This window comes from Ambystoma mexicanum, chromosome 14 (assembly GCF_040938575.1).
Source record: "Ambystoma mexicanum isolate Mex_15411 chromosome 14, UKY_AmexF1_1, whole genome shotgun sequence".
NCBI lineage: Eukaryota > Metazoa > Chordata > Amphibia > Caudata > Ambystomatidae > Ambystoma > Ambystoma mexicanum.
Window position 1 is genome coordinate 647,699,545 of NC_090940.1, and position 22,432 is coordinate 647,721,976.

At 43.1% G+C, this 22,432-nt stretch overlaps 1 protein-coding gene across 1 annotated transcript in view; it reads right to left on the reverse strand.

The window, feature by feature from the left end:
• AKT1 (AKT serine/threonine kinase 1) overlaps positions 1–22,432 on the reverse strand; it is a 397,239-nt gene that overhangs the window by 290,625 nt on the left and 84,182 nt on the right. The window contains exon 2 of the mRNA XM_069638151.1: positions 13,991–14,114. Within this exon, the coding sequence (XP_069494252.1) occupies positions 13,991–14,036 (46 nt within the window). The 5' untranslated portion in view covers positions 14,037–14,114. The remainder of the gene's footprint in view (positions 1–13,990; positions 14,115–22,432) is intronic.

Sequence of the window (22,432 nt, forward strand, 5' to 3'; positions counted from 1 at the left end):
CATCAGAGATGCTGGAAGGAACCGGTGAGTCTGCCCAAAGCAGCTGGGCACGCCGGGGCGTTACGACCATCGTGCCAACAAGTGTTTGAATGGTACAAGATTGCTGATGAAGAAAATACATGAAATATGTTTGGATGCAGTCAAGGCAAAGTACAAATGCAAAGTTTGTTTGAATGCAGACAAGGCAAAGTATAAATAAAAAGCCCAATCGAGTACATATGCATGAGATGCCAGTGTAGGGGAGAGGTTTGAGCAAATATGTTTGAGTAAATATTACCATAGGTAGATATAGCAAACACCTCATGGTATATGCTATTGTGGTAGAGCTGAAGTTGTATCAAAATGTGAAACACATACGAAGTTTTGGTCAGGCGAGTACACTATGCAGTTGAAACTGTATAAAGATTCCTGGCAGGGGAGTAGAACAGGAGATCTGAAAACCCATCAAGAGAAGACCTGGCAAACGTGTAGACCGGGCAGCTGAAATTGTGTAAAGAATGTGGGCAGGGCAGTATACCAGGTGATCTGCAGAGTTAGAAGGAATTCTACAGAAAGATTGTTACAGAACATTTTGCATGAACAAGAACTTTGTGAGTCCAGCGAAGAGACATTTTTGCCATCTTGTTTAAGAATTCAGGGGAAAGGGGCCATCCTCTGGATCCAAGGGTCTTTACTTTGGAGAACATTTTCATTGGAGTCACACTTTTGCTAACTTCAAGTTAAAGACATTTCCTTGCACCCTTTGTTGTTTTGTTTATAGTGGGAGGGTGAGGATAGGATGTTTTGGACAGGATGACTTTTAACGTAACGACATCTTGACATGGACAGATCCTTAGTTTTTGGTTCCTAGGTAGGGATTTTCCACTTTAGAACTGGGCCAGAGAGGTGTTTTCCTAACCCATTTTTATTTAATCAAAATGTCTTCAACCACAAATACTACAACTTATGTCTGGCTTTCGTTTCCGACCCCTCACACTACGCACCAAGACCTTTGAACCTCCTTGATGTCAGCATCATACTTGCCCCATCCCTTCTACAGTTCAGGAAAGAGGTCAAGACCTTCCTCTTCAAGGAATGGCTCCTCCTTAAAACCTAGGTCCATACACCCTGTACTCCCCACCCTTGACTTGGTGATCCGCTCTCCACGATCCCCCCCTGCTTTTTTGTAGATGCCTTGCTGCCCAGCCTCGCCCTCCCCGGTTAGCTCCCTGCTCCTTTTTTCTCTGCTTCCCTCAATGTGTCCTTCCCCCTATGACTTGTAAAGCACTCCGTTGCTTCCCGAAGCTACATCCGGGCTCAATTTAATAACACTTGGCAGTTACATTTTGTCATCAATAAAGCCCTGAACCAGACTAAAGTGGATTATCAACTATAGGTTATCTTTTGATTTAAAAACTGAAACCAATCGACTTCAAGGATGAATATTGTTTCTGGGTTTTATTAACTTTCTTTGTCTGATGAACTGAGGGAGGCGTGATCAAGTGGCTATGTTGCTGATCATCTCAGCTGGTGACCTAGACACTAATCCCGGTTGCAGTGCATTCTGGGAACAACAATTGTGCCTTAAATTGTAAGTCTGCCTCATTTAAAGCAAACTATTAAAAAAACAACTGACTGAGCAGTATGTATCAGTTTCCCAATTACATGTTTCCCCCAACCCCTGAACCTGGTTTTTCTGTAATCCAATCTCAAGTGAACCCCACACACTGCACTGCCGCCCCTCATGTTCAAGATGTTTCTGCTATTAGAAATGTTCTCTGCTAAGTGCTCCACTGCTTCTTGGAGCCAGGTATGTGCTATATCTTGTATATAAAAATAAAGTAGTGATCTTATACCCTTACGCCTGACTTTCCCTAACAGCGGCTACTTTCCAGGAACCTAGCTCTACTAGTTGACAATACTGAATAATGTGCCGATGTTCCCACCATTGTTCTTAGAGTGCTTTAAAGTGTCCTCTTTCCTGACTAGCCCTTGAATACTGACGATGGCAAAGTACACTTTACTGACAATAGTGCTATCTCTTTTGAGGAAGGCTAACCCCTCTTGTGCCCCATCAGCCGTCTTGGTCCTCAGCTAGTCAAGCCCATTGCGTCTTTAGTGTCCTCTCACCTCGCTGAACTCTTCAACCTGTCCTTTGACTCCACTTTCTTTCCCTCTGTTTTCATAACAGCTACAGTTATCCCCCACCTAATAAAGCAAGGGGCCTGACCCCAACCTACCGGCTAACTTTCGCCCCGAGTCTCTCCTTCCGCACTACTCTAAATTGCTCGAAAGGGTTGTGTTCAACCGTCTTACCAATTCCTTAGACATCCACAACCTTCGGGAACCCCTTCAAGCATGTTTCCACTCCTGTCACTCCACATAAACTGCTCTCATGAATGTGTCCAACTTTATTGCTTCTGCTAAGCTCTCAAACCTATCTTCTATCCTAATTCTCCTTGACCCGTCTGCTGCCTTTAACACTGTCGATCACTCTGATATACTATCTTTCGTCTTGGGATTCACGATCAAGCCCTTGCCTGGATTGAATCCCATCCCATCATTGAATTCATCTCCCATGAATTGCCAATTCTCTGTCTCCTGGAGCAACAACGCCTCTCAACTCACTCCTCTAACTGTTGGTGTTCCACAAGACCCTCCTCTTTACATTCTACACCTCTGCTCTTGGGGCACTTATCTCCTCCTTTGGATTCTCGTACCAACTCTTCACGGACCACTCACAAATCATCTTCTCTTTTCCTGAACTCTCCTCTGATCTCTCTATTAAAATGTCCTACTGTCTCTCTGCCATTAAATATTGCATGGCTTCCCACTCTCGGATGTTAAACGCTACCAAAACAGATGTACTCTTCTTCCCTGCCAAAAGCTCGCTCTCTCTCTCTCTCTCTCATCGCTTCCTATGACTATCCAGTTCCCACCTGACACTCTCCCCTACTCTTCTTCAGCTAGAAACCTCAGCGTCATCTAGGACCCTTCTCATGCCTTCTCTATTTTGAACTTCAAAACTGGAACAGCAGCTCGCCTCAACCTCCTAAATATTAGGAAAATCAGGAACCTCCTTCCTTTCAAAACCACCAACCATCTCTTAACCACTCTTGCCTTCTCTAAACTGGAATTCTGTGCCAGCATCCTCTTTGGTCTCCCAACTGTGCTTTCTGTCCTATCGATATGATAATTAACTTTTCTACCAGGCTCTCTTTGAACTCCCTCACTTCACACCTACCTTGTACCGTCAACAGGCTGGAGGGCTGATGATGCAAAGCAGGGCAAGATTTAAATTTCTTCTCCTGGTTCACAAATCTATCCATGGTAAGGCACCACTGTATCTTTCCTCCTCTATCAAACTCTTAAAGCCTTCTGGTATTCTCAGCTCTGGTTCCTCGACTACCCTGGTGGATCCTCGCCCTCCATGTGCTTCCTCTCGCTGCTCCACTTGCATGGAATTCTCTTCCCCTGGACATCCCAGAAACAATCCACACAGATTTGTTCAAAACCAAACTAAGAGCCTACTTCCTCGTCTCTGAGTTACCCTCTTAACCTACCTCTTGTCTGCCTGCTAGCCAACATGTTTTCCTCAACCTCTAACTTGCTCCTGTCTCTCACTTTCTCTGCCTCCATTCTCGAACTTCACCCATCATGGCCACGTCCCGAGTAGAGCTGGCCATGCCGCCAACCTGCACTTAAAAATGTCCAATGTTGGTTGTACTTAATCTATGTATGTTCACTCATGCATTGTCCCTGGTGACTGTTCCATTTACTCGCCTCCACAACATGGGCAGAATGTACCTCAAACTCACCCCATTGTAAGAAGCTCACTGCTTCTTGTCAAATCTGACTTCTTATCTATTGTACGTTCTTTTGTGATCAAAAGACCATGGTTTGTCCTGTATATAAATAAATAAGAATTGTCTTTTACGCATTATGAGTTTTTCAGGGGCATTATCATAATTTTTTTTTTTTTTATTTTTTTTTTATTTTTTTTTATTTTGGTTGGCTGAAAGCATTCAACCTTTCAAAAATTTCTTCATTACAAAATACATTAATTTTTTCCAATTTTACAAATTTACATGTATCATTTTTACAAACTTTATATCACTTTTCCCATTTTACGCTTGTTCACACTTTCCATAGCCTATATACATGTTTGATTGATTTGATAAGTTTTACAGATTTGTTTCGGAAATAGTAAACAGTGTTCAATTCACAGGGATAATTGGCAAATAATGTTAAAAGTTGAGACTCAAATAAGTACATAAAAATCACATATATCCTAAAATTTAAAATACATTTGTCAATTGGCTATGGGCGATAAATTGCGTGGTAATATCGTTGTTATAAATTGCGTTAGCGCGATGTGAATAGCACTGCGATTGCTTGTCATTAATATAATCCATATTTCATATGTTGAGCGATCACAGTATAGTTGTAATACATTACAAAAGTAATGTTTTCGTATGTCACTCAAAGCAGGGCAGTCCACTACTAGGTGAGGTAAGCACTCTAATTGCATAGCATTTTTGCAAAAACGGCAAAATGCTTCAGTTTTTGGAATTGCACCTCTTCGCGCTAGAATTTGGTTTGTGGCCTGTAAATTCAAACGCAATCTTAACATTTCAGAGCGAACATGATGTGATGGAGACTTTAAAAGATAATAGGCCATTTGTTTAAGCTTCTTGTGAGGGAATAAATTTTGATCGAAATCTACATATTTTTTACATAGTTCTTGGCTTACATTCCAATCATGCCAATACAATCTTTTTTTAGCTAGCACAGGATTTTTAAGTAACAAGTCAATTGAAACATTTGCACTGGCTAGAGCATTAATGATTTCTCTTGTCCACTTTTTGGGGAATACATCATTGGATTCACAAATATACATTGCAATTGCACCCAACATATTGCTAGTTTGTATACCCAAAAGACATTTTCGATAAAGATTGCAAAATTTCCAAAGAATTAGACCAAACAAGGAAATACTACCAAGTTCATACCTTAACATACACAAGGGAGTACACACTGGCAAGCACAGAACTGTTTTCCAAAATCTCCCTTCAAGTCGGTCCCAATAAGTTCTAGATTGAGGTAACAGAGTTTCTGCTCCGTAGGATAGAATCGGAACAGCTTTTTGATTGAAAAAGGTTGCCACATGCATTATAGTGAATTTGCCGTACTTGTGTAGGATTATTTTGGCTTGTGAAATTAAGGTCATGACTTTGGCTTTTACATAGTCATCATAAGTTTGATTTGACATAAGGCCAGAGAAAGGTAATCCTAGGTATTTATAGCTTGGTACCAACTGTAAGGGAACTTCACGCAAAAACCACTGACTTCTCACCATTTGTGTGTACCTTCTTCTTTGGCAAATCACTATCTGAGTTTTATCCACATTGATAGTTAGATTATTGGTATGAGTGTAAGTGTCCAATTTGTTCAAAAGGTTCTGTAATCCTCTTGGCGTTTGCGAAATTAGGACAAGATCGTCAGCATACAAGAGCCATATGATTTTTTGGGCACCTAATTTGGGACAATCTGACAAAACTTCTTCAAAGGATGTCCCGATGTCTAGAATGAAAAGGTTGAAAAGGGTGGACGCCAAGATGCACCCCTGTTTTAATCCTCTCGTGGTATTGATGTTTGCAGACAACAGCCCATCAAGCGATAATCTAACTTGCATTGTCGTATTCGAGTGCAATTTCTTGATTATAGTTAACAATGACGATGGACAGCCATAGTTCTGTAATTTCTGGAATAACAATGATCTATCGACTGAATCAAAAGCTACCCGAAAATCGATAAATGCCATATACAGGGGTTGATTAAGTTCTGCATATTTAGATTTAAGCATATTTAATGTGATTAGGTTTACTGAGGTGCCTAGCCCTGCAACAAAACCAGTCTGGAAAGGGTCTCTTTTAAGCTCATTTAGGGTCCAGTTATTCAATTCTTGCAGAATAATGCGACTGTAAAGTTTGCCTGGTGCATCTAATAGGGCGATGGGTCTATAGTTCTGTGGGAGAGACCGATCACCTTTTTTATGAATTGGTACAATCAAAGAGTGAGTCCATGATGCCGGAAGCTCTTGGGATACATTAATATGCTCATATATATGGTATAGAATATTTGACCATATTACTGGATGTTCTTTGAAAATTTTGTTTGATAGTCCGTCCGGGCCAGGCGCCCTAGACTGACTTATTTTATTGATAAGATGTAAGATGTCAGATTTATCAATCTTAATATGAAACCGATTAAGAGGAGTAGAACTTACAGGAGGTTTACCGTCAGACGGATTGGCATAGATTTTAGAGAAATAACTAATCCATTTTGCTTCTGGAACACTCTGTGTTTGGATCTTTATTTGCGTCGAGGAGACAGCGCTGGTCAAAGCTTTCCAGATTTGGGCTGTATTGCTATTACGAATATTTCGTAACATCATTTCACCATCTTGTTGGAATAATTTACTTCGATGATTCCTCCGCCAATTCCTATACGATGTTTTGATTTGCGTCAATATTGTAAACCTAATACACAGTGGAAGTTTCATGGCTTCTCTTTTTTTAAGGCGAAAATCAGTTTTCTTGCTTTGGGACTCCAGGTCAAATACATGTGATCTTTTAAAGTTGTGGTTTTTCCTTACCCTGTTTTCTGAGAAATGATGTATTATATCATAATAGGGAACTGGGGTAAACGGTGTATTATTCCGTGAGTAACGGAAGGCAGCTTGCAGCGTAGTGTTGAGGTCATTTAGTTTGTTTTCAGTCCATCTAATACGATTCAGCTGATTAGAGACTGTTAATTGGCCCGAATTCACCATTATACTACGTTTGGTTTTTGTCACTTTTGAAGTCCACTGTAGCGTGAGCAATCGATGATCACTATTTGGATTTGTTACAATATTGAAAGAATGAATTTGTGAGAAAAGTCTGTCATCAACATAAATGTAATCAATTGTGGCTTTTGCGTTGCCCTGTTGCCATGTATGAGTCAACTCACTATTATCAAATTTACTCTCATTCACCATACACAATCCTCTCGTCAGCATAAGTTGTTCCCACAGTTTACAATTTGAGTCTCCTGATATGCCCAACGAGGGGAGGCAATGGATATTTATATCACCAGCAACGACTGTATGCTGAATTTCTGGGACAAGCATGATGAAATCCAACATGGAAGCAACATCACCCAAAAACCTCCAACTATCAATGCTTTTGTGGTTCCAGTAGAGATTAACTATAGCGTACAAGGTTGAGTCGATTGACAAAATAGTCAACTGCGTGAAAGAGTTAGGAGTATAGGAGAATATTATACTGATGTTAGCGCTTAATTTAGTTGCTGTGATAAGGCCAGCCATCGGACGGCCTCTCTTTCCTTGGAGGGCTGGCAAAAAATGAATTTCGTGGTTGTTCCATAAGGGAACAGTGGTTAGCCATGTCTCTTGTAAGAGAATCACATCGTGATTATTTAAGATGTTTTGTGTATTATTAACCAAATGATTAAAACCACGAGTGTTCCATGAGACCAACGAGACATATCTTTCCTTCTCCACCTTGTGCGCGAGTTAACTCCTGGGATCGCAATTACAGCAGCATTTGGAGGGAGCCTTCGTAGTTACATCGCTATCAATATAAACAGTTCCCTTATTAAGTTACTTATCATAATTAGTTACTTATCATAATTAGTTTGTTACATAGCGCATTAATCTAAAGCACTTTACATGGGACATATTTACATACAACTTAATATTATTACCCAATAGAAATCGGTACTTATGTATCGATCTTGGAAGGATGAAAGGTTAAGTTGGCCTTGCCGGGATTCGAACCCGCAAACTGCAGATCAAACACAGATCACAGCAGCGAGCGTTTAAACCGCTGAGCTATATTACTGTACATACAATCCCTTGATGCATGACTTGGTATGTTTTCACACTTTAAAAAAGGATAGGTGATAAAATGTGCAGAGAGTTCATCTGATTGTGGCTGAGCTCTTTGCAGAACTTACAGGTAACAGGTCCATTCCTTTGGACACTGCAGTTTGTTTTTCTCCACCTTCATCAGTGCGGGTACACACTGTGCCACCAAACGTGCTTCTGTATGAGATTCAAACAACACTTTTTCTATTTGCCTTAAATGTTTTAAAAAGGCCTCGTTCTCGCAGGAAGGCATTGAAAGGCAAGACCAGTTGACCTAGAACCATGCCACGTATATGTGCTTTGCCAACGGCGAGGCAGATTCTACATCTCAAGAGATCCATGGAAACTATGTTCTGACAGATCAACAGGCCACACTCCAAAGGACATGCTTGCCACATGCATATACTTCTGTGTACTTAACACAAACAGACTCGTTTACTCACATGGTATGGTATGGCAGAGAGACTTATAGAGTGCAACATACACCTTGTCAAGGCATCATGGCGCTGAAATTGACGGATCTGATCCAAGGGTCGACCTCCAGAATTTGTTTTACTGGGGAACAGAAGGTTGATCGCTAATCAGGCATAAGGACAGAGACACAGTTTAGTATGATATGATAGGTTATTTATAACGCGCTTAATACCCAGAGGTTTCTTAGCGTGGACCACGGATCGAACCTGTGTTGCTCGTATTCTACCCAGAGGTTCCTAAGCGTGGACACGGGGATCGAACCTGTGTTGCTCCGTGTTGTATTGCTTCCAAGGCGAGCATGTTGCCGCTGAGCTATCCTCCCGAGACAGAATACGAGTCTAGTAGCCCGAACAGTGAAAGAACATCCAACCCAACTTTCATATCTGAATCTCGGTGTCACAAAAACAACAGCGGAAGGTGACGGCAGTGCTCTGGAATGAACACACTGAAGGAACATCACCTCTTGGTGTCAGAGAAAAGGTCTTAGAGTTGACAAGTACACTGCATTTTAAAGAACTCTAAACAAAGCGTTTTTGCTTTGCCCTTATAAGAGAATAGCTGCAATTATGCCTTTCAAAATAAAATCCTACAGAACGTGGTGCCAATCCAATAAAGCCCACAGTATGTCGAAGCTAATCTGGAGAAGGGAAAAAAAAAGTATTACCCAAATGTATCAACACAAACGATCATATGGTAAATCTGTCTGAATTCGGCCAGTACCATTTGATCATTTGTAAACGATCACTACCAAACATGGGGAGCGGGGGTTGTGGGAGTGTGCCCCGCTCCCCATGTTTTGTAGCGATGACTTTTGGGGGTTGCAGGTGTGTCCCCCGCTTCCGGAAGTTTGGACGCATGGGACGGGAGGAAAAAAAGAGAGAAAAAAGAAAAGCGGATCCTGTGGCTTCGGATCCGAATCACGTAGGAGGGACGGATCCGACACTGCAGGGTTAGAAGATGAGCGGATGGCAAAGTATGGGGTGGGGGGGGAGTGTAGGGGGGTGTTTTTTTTCGTTTGGGCGGATTTGGGGGTTGTGAAAGCCACACGCTCAATTCGGCCGCAAACAATTATGCCACGGCCAAACCGTATACATCCAAAAATAAACACTTGTCTGGTTCTGCTGGACCGCTTGCTGCTCACACCACCCTGGAGCGTAAGTCAATGATGCCTCAATGCATCGCTCCCAAACACTGGGATAATCCGGGTTCGCCTAAGTAGTAATAATGAAGCACAGCAAACAACCTCCGAGGCATACCACAACAATCAGTCTTGTCCTCCATTTTGCTTAACATGCACACCAAGCCATTTCACTGGAAAGTCAAGGGTCTCAATTTAGGTCCCTGCTAGTGTGATATGCCCTGTCATTTATGAAAGCCACCTCTTAATTATTTAAGAAATAAACCCCATTATGGGAGGGAATTAAAGGTCAGGTAATGGACCAAGGCCCAACTTACAGACCCGAGGGAAGCAAGGGGTGCGAACATCGTTTTACATTTTTTTTAATGGAGAAACGGCCCAGTTTACTGTTTCTCCACTTAAAAACAACTACAAAACAAAATGGCTACAATGGATGTAGGGAGAAGGGAGAACTCAGTTCAAGAAAAAGGAGTGCCCGGCTAGCCCAATCACAATTACCCCTCTTTTCAGGATAAGAACTCCCCGACCAGCCATGTATTCCATTGTCTCACCAATGAGGAACAAACCAATGGATATTCTGGATGTTAGAATGTGGGGGCATACCAAGACCCTAACAGGTCCATCAATGAGTTGACACGACTAACAACATTGGATGCATTTACTCAGATCAACCACTCACAAAGCTTAAAATCTGATAGTGTTAACATCTCGTATAACAGCACCAATGCACGCTGAACTGCTACGCCTCCTGAAGAGACTTGCGTTGAGCAAGAACGACCGTTGCAGCAACATTATTTATTTATTGTGCGCTTAGCTTAAAAATCAAGCCATGCACATTTCATATATCACAGTCCAAAAGCATACATACAAATATTACTAAATACAGATAAAACAACCAGATAAAAAGATTCACAATTACGCAAATTAGCACAATACCAAGCACTTGTATTATTCCTAAAATTCAATAAATAACAAGCAAGCACATTTAACATAATTTAATTATGAAGCTTATATCCTCTATACATGTTAACGTCGCAATCTTAAATGAACTTTCCTTACCAACTAAAATCCGATTGAAAAACAGTTTCCGTCTATAAAGTATGCATGTATGTATGTATTTTGGTTTTGTATAGCGCCGGTAGCCCGCGGGCATCAGGGCGCTTTGAGACAAAAACACACAATGAACATAACACAAACGCAGCCTAGCCTATCCCATGTGTAAGATGCACCCTTAGCATCCTTACACGCTGTAAGAGAGGAAGTCCGAGAATTCCTACTGGAAGATAAGTGTCTTAAGACGTTTCCTAAAAGCCAAGTGATTTTCCTCCATTCTCAAGGTCTCAGGAAGTCTGTTCTGCATTTGAGGAGCCAGAACCACGAAGGCTCTGCCCAGCCCTGATTTTTGTCTGTGTTTGGGAATGACCAGCAGTCCTGTACCCATTGATCTCAGACTTCTTTGTGGCGCGTATGGAACTATACAGTTCTTTAGATAACCTGGGGCCTTACCGTACATGCACTTATGAACGAGCGTAAGAGATTTAAAGCTTATCCTCTCGTCCATTTTTAGCCAATGCAGTGACCTCCTCTGTTCTGTAACATGGTCCCTTCTTTTCAAATTTTTTTAAATCAGTCTGACCGCGTCATTCTGAATCACTTGGCATCTCGCCAGATCTTTTGCGGTAGCACCAATCATCAGAGCATTCTGGACAGAATGATGGCTCTGGCTATGGTGGCCAGGTTTGTTTCATTCAGGAATGGTTTAACTGCTCTTATTAACTTGAGGTAGTAGGCTGTGTTTTTTAAGAGGCAATTGGTCTGTGCTTCAGAGTTAACCTCTGCATTGACCATCATTCCCAAAGTTTTGACCTGTGCCGAAACTTTTATAATGGCGTCCTTTATCTTAAAAAACGTATATTCGCCTCCTAGATTGGATAGCTGGCGATTTGAGCCGAAAGTCATCAATACAGTTTTTGCGTTATTCAGGCACATCCTATTGGATTGCATCCATTCATCAATCATGCCATATATTTTGCCTATTGATGCACTATCTTCCTCATGGTTTCCACTCAACTCAACAATGAGCTGTGTGTCGTCTGCGTAGTTTGTAAAAAACACCCCGGCCTTGACCAGGATGCTACACAGTGCCCGCATGTATATATTGAAGAGCATGGGGGACAAGCCTGCCCCCTGTGGAACCCCAAAGAGTATGGGGCAGGAGTCTGAGAACGTATTTCCCCAGTGAATCCGCACCTGGGGGTCTGAGAGAAAAGAAATCAGCCACCTTATTGCTTCTTCTGAGCAACCAACGTTTTCTTTAAGGGCTTTGATGAGAAGCTGGTGATCCACTAGATCAAAAGCTGTGCTCAAGTCGAGCAGCATTAGCATCCCTATTTTGTTGCCGTCGACCAGCCCCAGCATGTGGTTTTGGAGATCTAACATCGCCGTTTTGGTGCTGTGTGATGCTCTGAAACCCGATTGCTGTTGGTGAAGAGCATTTTTTTCTTCCACATACAATTGCAGTTGTTGTGTGGCTAATTTATCTCGAACTTTGAGTACAAAGTTTGAGTTAGTTATAGGGCGAAGATTGGCTGGATCTTTAGGGTCTAAGCCCGCCTTCTTTATTAATGGGGTGATGGTGACCTTTTTTAAATCCTTCGGAACAAGGCCTTCACTGAAAGAGGCATTAACCAGTTCTAGTAGGATTGGGGCGAAGAGTTCTTTGTGTTGCAGGATAATACTAGAGGGCAGAATATTTTCTGCGCACGGAGTGGGGTTCATTTGAGAGAGAGCTTCTAGCAATTTGGCTTCAGACACTTTCTCAAAAGTGAAGAGCGCCCCACTCGGCCTGGAGATGTCCTCCATTGGCGTAGTTGACCGCGGTGCCGCTTCTCTGGCTTTCATTATGTTGCACCTAGCTTTGTCAATTTTGGCTGCGAAAGCCTTTAGTACCAGGTTACAGTCCTCCTCAGTGGGTTGAAAAGGCGGTGTAAGGTTTTCTGGTTTTTCAATATTCTTCAGGATGTTAAAAAGTTTGACACTGATTAATTAAGAATGTATCAAAGTGCTTGTGTCTAATTTCTAAAGTCTCTGAGCAATCCGTGAGCTCCAGGGTTGTCAGATTGTCCCAATGTTTACAAAGCATGTATGATCTCTCACATCTTGCCAGCCCCTTGCGAGCACCCATCACCTCCATGGTTTGCATTAGATTAAGTCTTAGGGCCTCATTACACGGTAGGCGGTAAGGGTTTACCGGTACCGGTATTTTACCGGTACCGGTAAATCCTTACCGCCTTACTACGAGGTCCCTTTGCGGGTTGGGGAATTTAACGCCTGCTTTTTGTAGGCGTTAAAAACCAACCCGCAAAGGGACCAGTGGAGCTAATTACGGTACCGCAATTTGCGGTACCGTAATTAGCGCCTTCCCCATTCCCATAGAGCCCTACGGGGCAAAAATGGGAATGGGGAAGGGCAATGGTGGAAGGGGGAATTACCGCCCCACCAACCATGGAATGGGGCAGTAATTCCCCTTTCCACCAAGGCGGTGCCGTTATTTTACCAGCATGAACCATGGCGCTAATAGCGCCATGGCTCACCGCCTACCATGTAATGAGGCCCACAATCTTAAAAATTGAGTCCTCGGTTTTACTCACAGAAACTTATTAACATATGGCTCTACCTTATATAGAGCTTTTGCCCTCGAAAAGAACATACGAAAAAGACTAAAATTGGTGATGGATTCTCTTGTCCTGCACCAATCATACTCCCAAAGGGCTTTCTTAATCAGTTGTGGACAGGACTCGAAAGCAGCAGGTCGATCACAGAGACAAGGTCGCATTATAACTTTCAAACCATTTCACAAGACATAGGTTGCTCTCATTTTTCATTAAAACATTCATTTTGCTGAATACAGAATGGTCCGGAGGGCGCATGATCTTATATAGGAAGGCAAGGGATTTCCATGTCATCCTAGCTGCAATGGACAGTAGTCCAAATTCATACCAAATCACTGGGACAGGAACACAGCCCGGCAACCCTAAAACCTTTCTCCATATACACCCCTCTACTTTTAACCACTCTTTCTCCTGAAAATCCCAAAGTCGATCAGCGTCATAGAGTAGTGCTGCAATGACCTTTGCCCTGTAGTTTTTCAGCAATGGATCACATGAGAATTTCCCATATTTCCAGTTGAGTGTTTTCATTTGAGCTATGAAATGATCACAGATCTCTTTCAAACTATCCATGCAAAATAGTGAGAGAACAAGCACCGTACAAACCTGACTCAAAATGGACACTGTGCAGGCAAATCATCACGGAAGAAAGGAAGCAAGGGGGCGAAGATATACACCAGCTGTCAACTGGTTTACCAAACTAATAATCTACTTTGACCACCAAAAACTGTTAGGATAGTAAATTGTGCAGCGTTACAGTTATAGCTCGGAACATACTTCATGCAATATCCCACTTACCACGCTTGTGGAGCCATCCTTCCTTCACTACCGCTACTTCATTCATCTTGACAAAAGGATTTCACCCGTTCCTCTGAAGAACACCAACTCCAGATGATCACAACCTCAGGATATGAAGGATTCTCTGAAACAATTAAAACATTTTTTAGAAGCGAACTCAAGCATATTGGAACAAATCTACTAGTGCCACGAAGATGTTTTTACCGGTTACAGCCGTACAACAACACTACATTTGGCATACAGAACACTGCATAGGCTGTTTGATTTGTTTCAATTTTTCTTGTTAGGGTTTAGCACTGAAAAACATTAGTTATGCCATGTATAAAACAATAAAGGTTTAAACATTGCTTAAGAGTTAACAACAATAATCTCTGTCCCATGGAGGCACTCCAGGGCTACCTAAGAATTAAAGTGAATTTTTAATAGAATTAACATCAATACATTTTTTTCTGTATTATGCAAAAATAATTATGACCCTTTCAGTCTCACATCTTAAAACTTACTGTGCATTATAATTTGCTTATAAACAAAATCTTTCAGAATAGATTTTTTTTAGTTTAGAAGTATTGTTTCATCAAAGTGTGCCAAACACGTGTGATCACTCTTTGCAAACTTTTTAAAGGTTAATGAACATATGTTTTATGTTGCACACGATCCTGAAGTACTTAGTACATTGCCTCACTGGTCATATATTCACAAGTAGCTTCATAAAAACAAACAATAATGCCAGTTAGATAAAGAAAAGAAAGAAAAAGTAGAGAAAAAAAGAAAATAAGCCTGTGATTAGAACATTCATGAAGATGTAAGTAAAGCAATAATGTGCATACCAAGACAATACAACGCCTAAACACACAGATACATCACAAAAACCCACATTTTAGAACGGTGGCCAACATGCAAAGAACTGTGTATACACTTTGTTACTAGCAGAATAGGTGATACCGTCCTACTGCTTACTGCTCCTTATTTTAACTATATGCAAGCTCGTTTCGAATTGCGCAAACTTATCTCCATTGAAACATGTTGACCTCAGTATACGATAACTCAAGGGGTTCCTGACACTCCATGCTCAGAATAGCTGGTTAACAAAGCTATAAATTACATTTCAGTTTTTAACCATGTCAAGGATCCAAAGCATGAACAATACACAAGATTGAAGGAACGGCCAGGCGATTAGAATACTAAAAGGGAAATCTATTAGAGCACGCATATCCGCTGATCATGCAGTAAGACAGTTATTAAGATACTGCAGCTTAGGAAGCGTCCAATAGAAATGGAGCTCCATCAAGCATGACTTTGTCTAATCGATATTACCAAAATTAAACAACAAGGATCAATCAGTGAATGCTAAATGTACCCATGGAAATGCCAACCAGAGAAAATCCATGGTAAGACTTATCTCTGTTTTTTTAATTAGGCTGCGTGGCAGGGTCAAGTTAGGACCCTTTTAGGGGCTGCCTGCACAGGAATGGAGATTGAAAAACAGTGGGACCGGAAGTCTTCCTAAAGACATCCAGACAAGTTCAGGCCCCCCAAGTAAAACGCTCAGCTATAGATTGGCCAAGGGGAACAGCTGATGAAAGGGAGTGGAGAGGAACCTCACAACAGGAGGAAGCTAGCAAACCAGGGCATAGGAGGGTGGAAGGTGTTTGGTTGAAGTATAGAGCAGAGGAAGTGGTCCAAGAGGCCAGCGAGGAGGATATAGCAGAAGGGGAACGATGGTAAGCTGTGAGTGAGTGATAGCAAAGTGTTGGATCAGACAGGTTGGGGCCAATTGAGTTGTTGGTTTGTGAGTGAGAGATTTCCTGGAGGAAGAATAGAGAAGGGGGAAGTTAAGAGTAGGTATGAGACAGACTGTGTGTGTGTGTGTGTGCCTCTGTCTCTGTGTGCATGTTTGTGCATGAGAGAGAGAAGTGAGAGGCAGGAAGGCAGCGATGAGTAGCGATGTTTGCCGGTAAAGACAAGAGAGTGGAGCTAGAGCGGGAGACCGCAGCAAGAACAGGGGCCAGAGTGTGGGGAGATAGAGGGAGAAAGGTAAGACCAGGAAACAGAGCATACAGCGAGGAGAGAGTCACATAAGATCAATGGAAGGAGCGTGGAGCACGAGAAACCAGAAGGTGTCTCACCCGCTAGTCCCCGGGGATCTGTCATCCAGGTGGCCAGGACACGGCCATTGTTTTTGGATCTAGTGAGGGAGGAACACCTGGATGGGGGTTTTTTGGGGAGTGGGAGACTGGATGATGAGACGCGGTATGCCCTTCCCATAACACCTTTTCCCAATCCTACCAGGTAGAATACCTAGGAACTCAACCCCCATCCTTTTCCCGACACAAACACTTTCTCACAGACAATTCACTGTGAGCGAAAGCAGACTAACACCAGAGGCGTATACCTGACATGTCCCAATACAATGGTCAGTCAATTACTTATTTCACATACCTGACTTCCATCACACTCCAGGCAAAGCGCACAAGGAAGCAGCAGTTCCAAGATGGCGGTTTAATGCATGGAGAAATACGGCAAGACCAGAGAGGGTTGCAAGGAGGGAAGTGCCCTTGACCTTTTCAAACCGTTACTTTCATGAACCTTGGAAAGTAAGAAACCTAAGACCGGGGACGAATGCTGAACAAACCTGCACTGTATATCAGAAGTACCTGGAGATCTCCTGCGTCGATAACCAAGGCAGGGAGGAGCGTTTGCCGCTGTGGTACTGTCCTTGGCTCCAACAACAAAGCAGCGCCAGTAAAGACAGCACAGCCAGTGAGTCGGAGAGACTGAAACCAGACCAGCCTGTGTTGGAACCAAGGTTGCAAATAGCAACATTGTATGAAGAAATCTAAAGCAAACAGCGTGTGAAACGTATGTGACGAGCGACGCAAATATAATTGAAAACCAAAGGAGTGACTGAACTTTGGGAGGCCAAAAAGTTACTGTAGACAGTGTGATCTGGCACCACGTGAGGGCTCGGTTCACTCGATTCAGCGTTCAACTTAACTGCGCACTTCAAATTACTCGATGTTGTCCTTGTCTTCCTTCAAAAACGGGATTTAAAAGATGTACAAATTGCGGCTCGAAGATGTCGATAATGGATCGACATCAAGAAGGTCTTTGGTGTTTAGAAGAATGTGGCTCCTGTTGTCTATGAGAGTGAGGGCCTTAAAAGAGAGGAATGGGAAACCTGTCCTTGGTAGGCCTTCCCCCAAATCTGCTTCGACCACTGCGTCAAAGATTAAGTCTTCCGAGGATAAGAGCTCGAGAGAGAGAAGTTTCTCCTCACAGGTCCTAGAAACACAGCAAGCAGGCAAAGCATTCCAGTTCATGGTCTCGTACCTCTTCTTCGTCCTCCTTGAAGAAATCCAGAAAGAGACACCATTGATCTCGATCGATCAACTTGGATTCCTCACCTGATGGAAAACTGGTAAGACAGCAGCTAAAGCCGAGATGGAAGATTTCCGACTGAAAATGCTGGTGGTATTTGCAAAGGCGGCAACACCTACTCCTTTGTAGAAGTCGAAAAAGACTTCTGACCCCATTATGCCGCATCAGGCCAACAAGGTGTCAACAAAATCCTCTGTTCGGACGCCCAGGAGTCTGCACAGAAAGATTTCGAAGGTCGCTTGAGCACCGTTTGTAGACTCGACACTTCAATTTAAGACTGTCTACACTCCAGTCTGTCCCTTGGAAGGTGTCGACGTCAAGCCCCTTCGACATCCTCATCGAGACTGTCACAGACAAAGAAAGACTTCTTTAAGTCTATGAGGAGGAGGAAGAAAGCTCTGTATTCGGGTTTGGCCTCGATTATGGCACTCCTCGTGTCCCAGAAGAGCTCTCATCTCAGAGAATCTAGGATGAGGGACTTAGTTGATACACTTAAGGATGCTAGTGGACTGGACACTTCTCCATAGGTGGAGTTTGGTACACCGGAGGGATCTGGGCATGCTGATGTATCACACAGGTCTGTGATGTCAAAAGGTCATTGAATTTATTGACTGGGCTAGAGCTGCTGTGGTGTTTGAACAGGATGATTTAACTGACTTTCTTGAGAAGGGTCCGGCAAAGGATCCCATACTCCTATTCCATTCAGCAGTAAAAAAGAGAGTCCTGGAAAATTGTTGGAAACCAGATTATACCCCTGCGGTCCATGGAGGAAACTCTGGGGACATGGAGGAAGGTCTATATTTTTTGGTGAGATCTTTATTTACTCCACAAAAACGGTTCGTGCAAGTTGGGATTGGAGAATAGAAGAGGAAGAAGAGGGGTACACGTTGGCACATACACGCCAGCACCAGATAAAGACGTTGAGGATAAAATAAATTCTGCTACAGTCCGTCCCCCTTCCTGCGGACGACACCATGAGAATGGAAGAAAGGAAACAGGATGTAGGAATATCACGTTTTTCCTAGAAATGCACATGATCTGTTGGTGGACCGACCTTTCCCATCTCAACATGGGTCATAGGTCCCTGAAAATAATCCCTTTTACTTTTACTATACCTTCAAGAGCCCTCACTTCTGCAAGAACACTAAAAAAAGGTGAATCACTCTGATACTACGACCACCTCGTGGCCTTTGCCTCATTAGAAACCCCAAAAAATGACACTGGTTAGTAACTCCTAAAAATCAACTATCCCTGGCATTCGTTTCTTCACCCCCTGCCTACTGTGGCCAGGAGAGGGCAGATGCTTCCTGTTGCCCATCCTGGGGGTGGTGCGCTGCGGAAGGATCACCTGGGTGGAGACCAGGCCCAGGGAGTCGGAAGATTGCACAGGATGAGACACAGGATTTTTCCTTTAAGAGGAATACTGTTGATCCAGACAGAGGAAGAATTTGCATTTTAATACATCGCAATCCTTTATTAAGAAGAAAAAGGTAAAACCTGAAGGAGTGACTCCACTTCATACTGAACCCAAGAAACCAATCTTTTGTATCCCTAAGTTACCATGTCCCCCACAAGATCAACGGTATTCCAACAGGAGCGTTGAAAACGTGAACTTTTCTTTCTCTTGTGATCCCAAAAAGGCTACATCTTATAATGTTTCTCTTAATAACAACTGGGGAAGAAAATCCATCTTAAAACCTTGTAAAGAAATCGCAGTTTCCCAAAGATAAACTACAAGTCCCAGAAGCCCTCCAGGACTGTGAAGAAGAAGAGGGCTGAAGAGGCATGTAGGATACCAGGTCAGGCAGGCAAGCCTAATGACTAGACAAGGTCAGGCAATTAATCACAAGAGCCTGTACCTGATCCTAATTGGCCCACCTGAGTGTCATAAAAGGCTGCACTAGGGAGGAGCAGTAGAAAGAAGCTGGAGCAGGAGCTGAAGGGTCAGCAGTAGCAGGAGCAGAAGAAGCAGAGTACTTAGCCAGAGGTTCACCAGGAAGTGTGACCACAACAGGGACGCAGGAGTAGGGAGTAGGCAGCTTTCACCTGCAGACTCTGAGTTGGTCCTGTGCTCACAGACCCTGAATAATTGTAGCCCCACTGGAAGGGGCTGGAAGTTACAAGCAGCCTTTCCAGGTGTGCTTCTTCACTGGGAATGCAGAGCAGAAGTTGCAGTTGTTCCCAAGGCCTGTGTGCAGAGGCAAGCCGGGGAAATTGGAGAGTAGGAGACTCTCCCTTAACGAGGAAGTATCAGAGACCCCTGTGCAGCAGAGAGGTGTGGATCCCAAGAGTGCCATCTGAAGCGGCAGGAGAAGAAAGGGACACAGCAGCAGCCTGCAACCATTGTAATCAGGAGTCCGGAAGAAAATCAAAATGACCTTGCCCGTAACTGTAACCAGCTTTAATTATACACACGCTTTCATCTAAGCGAAGAAAAAAGTGGGAAGTATTTTTGTAAAGGGGAAGGCAATACACACTTAAATCAGACGCTTGCGTTTAATGAAAACCTCTCTTTCCCCAACATCAGCATTACATTGTTGCTGAGCGGTTGTGTGTCTCCAGTCAACACGGAGAACGCTGCGGTAGCCTACACAAAATAAAGCTGACTTTCCTGAAGTGTTGCAAGCAACATTTTAGAAGCCTACGCGTGAGACAATAGGCCTCATTACGAGGTTGGAGGCAGCCATGGAGCTAATAGCTAATAGCTCCATGGCTGTCTCCAAAACCCTACCGACTCCGCCCTGGGAATGGAACAATTACCGGTCCATTCCAAGGTTGGCGGGACCGCTAATACCCCATTCACCAGGGCCCTTCCCCATTCCCATTGAGCCCCCAAATTGCGGTACCGTTATTAGCTCCAGAGCCCCTTTGCGGGTCCTGTCCTCAACGCCTTGAAAAACCAGGCGTTAAGGGAGGACCCGCAAAGGGAACTCGTAGTAGGGCGGGAAGGGATTACCGGCACCGGTGCCCTTACCGGTGCCGATAATCCCTTACCGCCCACCTCGTAATGAGGCCCAATGTCTCCCGATACCTTGGATGCTGTATGCTGACCGAAAGGTGGGAACGTGTCTCTCTTTGAAGTGGCAGTTGGAGAGAGAAACAAAATCTCAAGTGCGTTATTTTGCTTCTGGTAAAAAATATATACCTTGCAACAGATTAACTTCTACAGAAGAGGTTGTAGCTAAAGCTAGAACAAGTATCACCCAAGCCTATAGAGCGAACTGTATAAAAGTGAATCCTTTTCTTTTAAGAACATCACACCAGTGTTCTGAAGTTGTTAAAGACTTTGCTACCCAATGTTCCTCTAAATTGAATGGGACAAGAACAACCAAAGCTGCAAGAGTGGCACAACAGCTTTGGGGTAACCATTTCAAGAAGGGGTCTATATGAAGCTGGGAAAGGGCGCTGGGTACTTGTTAAGAGAAGTTATTTTAAATCTGCATGGCAAGGACTATCTGAAGAAAGAAGAAGTGGTCTAAAAGCTGACAGCCGATTTCATGGTAGCTGGACGACAGACAAGGAAGCTGCCCTTTCTGATGGTATAGAAAGAAGAGTGCCTTGCCAGCCTGCAGAGGTCGGAGGTGTCTTGTTAAGTTGCCTATCTTTTGATGTTGCAGTTGTAGAGGCAAAATTATTTAATTTCAGAAGTTTTAGTAACAGTAGCAGTGCTGTGACCATCCTTATTCCTCTCAGAATTATAAAGATGAAAGAAGAAGAAGATGACACAGACTGTGGGCCAAGGGATTCTGTCCTCACAGTGTTACAATAAAATGAGGTTGCTGAGGAGGCAGCAAAACTTCAAGCATCCTGACAAAGCTGTGAATAAGACACAGCAAAAGTGCAAAGCAGAGAAGTTGTTACCAAAGTGGCTTCAACTTTGTCTATCTTTCCTGGAAAGGATGTCGTCCAGGAAACCCCATTGCTTTTCTTTTTTTCTTTGTGGAACTGTAAAAGGAAAATCTTTTCATCAAAGAAGAGACTTTTGCCAGTGGATTTTATTTGTGTGAACTTTTGTTTCTTTGGAACAACTCAAGACTTTGGTTAAGACTTTTTGTTCCTTGGACGAAATGAACTTTGGGACATTCCTGGGGAGCCGGATCTGCACAGGATCACTAGAAGTCATCCAAGACACTGGATATTTGGTACATTTTTATTTATGTTGTTTCATGTTGTTTTGAATGTTTCCGTTTAGTGTGAAGGTTAGTTGTGTGTATGCTAGGAGGTTTTCCCATAGATACCAGACTAGGTAGGGAATCCCCTGCTACAGTAGGTTTATTTAGGTTTTATTTTATAATTTTGTGCACAATAACATGTTTACCTCTACATAGTCGCGAGTCTCACATTACTGACCCCTCACACTACCGATTCCCAAAATCGTATTTGAAGTAGACTTCCTGGAAATCATTTTCTCTGGCACATGTAAGGAACTCATGGCGGAACTCACAGTGGCAACAGTAAAGACAGACACAAGTGATCACAGTTCAAGGGTGTTTATTAAACTGTAAAGGTAGCTTGGAAAACCGCCTGATCTAAACTTAAATCTAAGATGGGAGCAAGCTGCGACCAACACAAAATAATAAGGCAGTCCTAGTGGCGTCTTGTCAAATAAAAAGGCCTATACTAAGAAAAACCTATTGCCAATCCTTAAACTAAATACAAAAAGAAGTGTGGGATAATGTTGATAAGAAAGAAGGAAGTGTTCACAAACAATATGTCAGGATGCGGTAGTCAGGGTCTCTCTTCCCCACATTTTAAGCACGGGACAATGTAAGATTCTGGAGTATAGCACACGTTCGAGCTTTCCCAGCACGAGCCAACAGTTCCGCTCTTGGCACTCAGGGCCGTCAGTGATTAAGTCTCTTTTCTACAAAAAGTCTCTTGCATCCGAGGACTTGATGTGTTTCAAAATAATAAACAAAATTTCCTTTCTGCTTGTACGATGGGTGATGCCTTTTCACCCCTGGGTGCCCCTCTTCCAGGATTAGAACCTTCTCGATTGTTGGCTTCCCTCCGTTGGGTTCACTACTGCTTTCAACACAGTTTCATCTGTCACAGTTACGAATC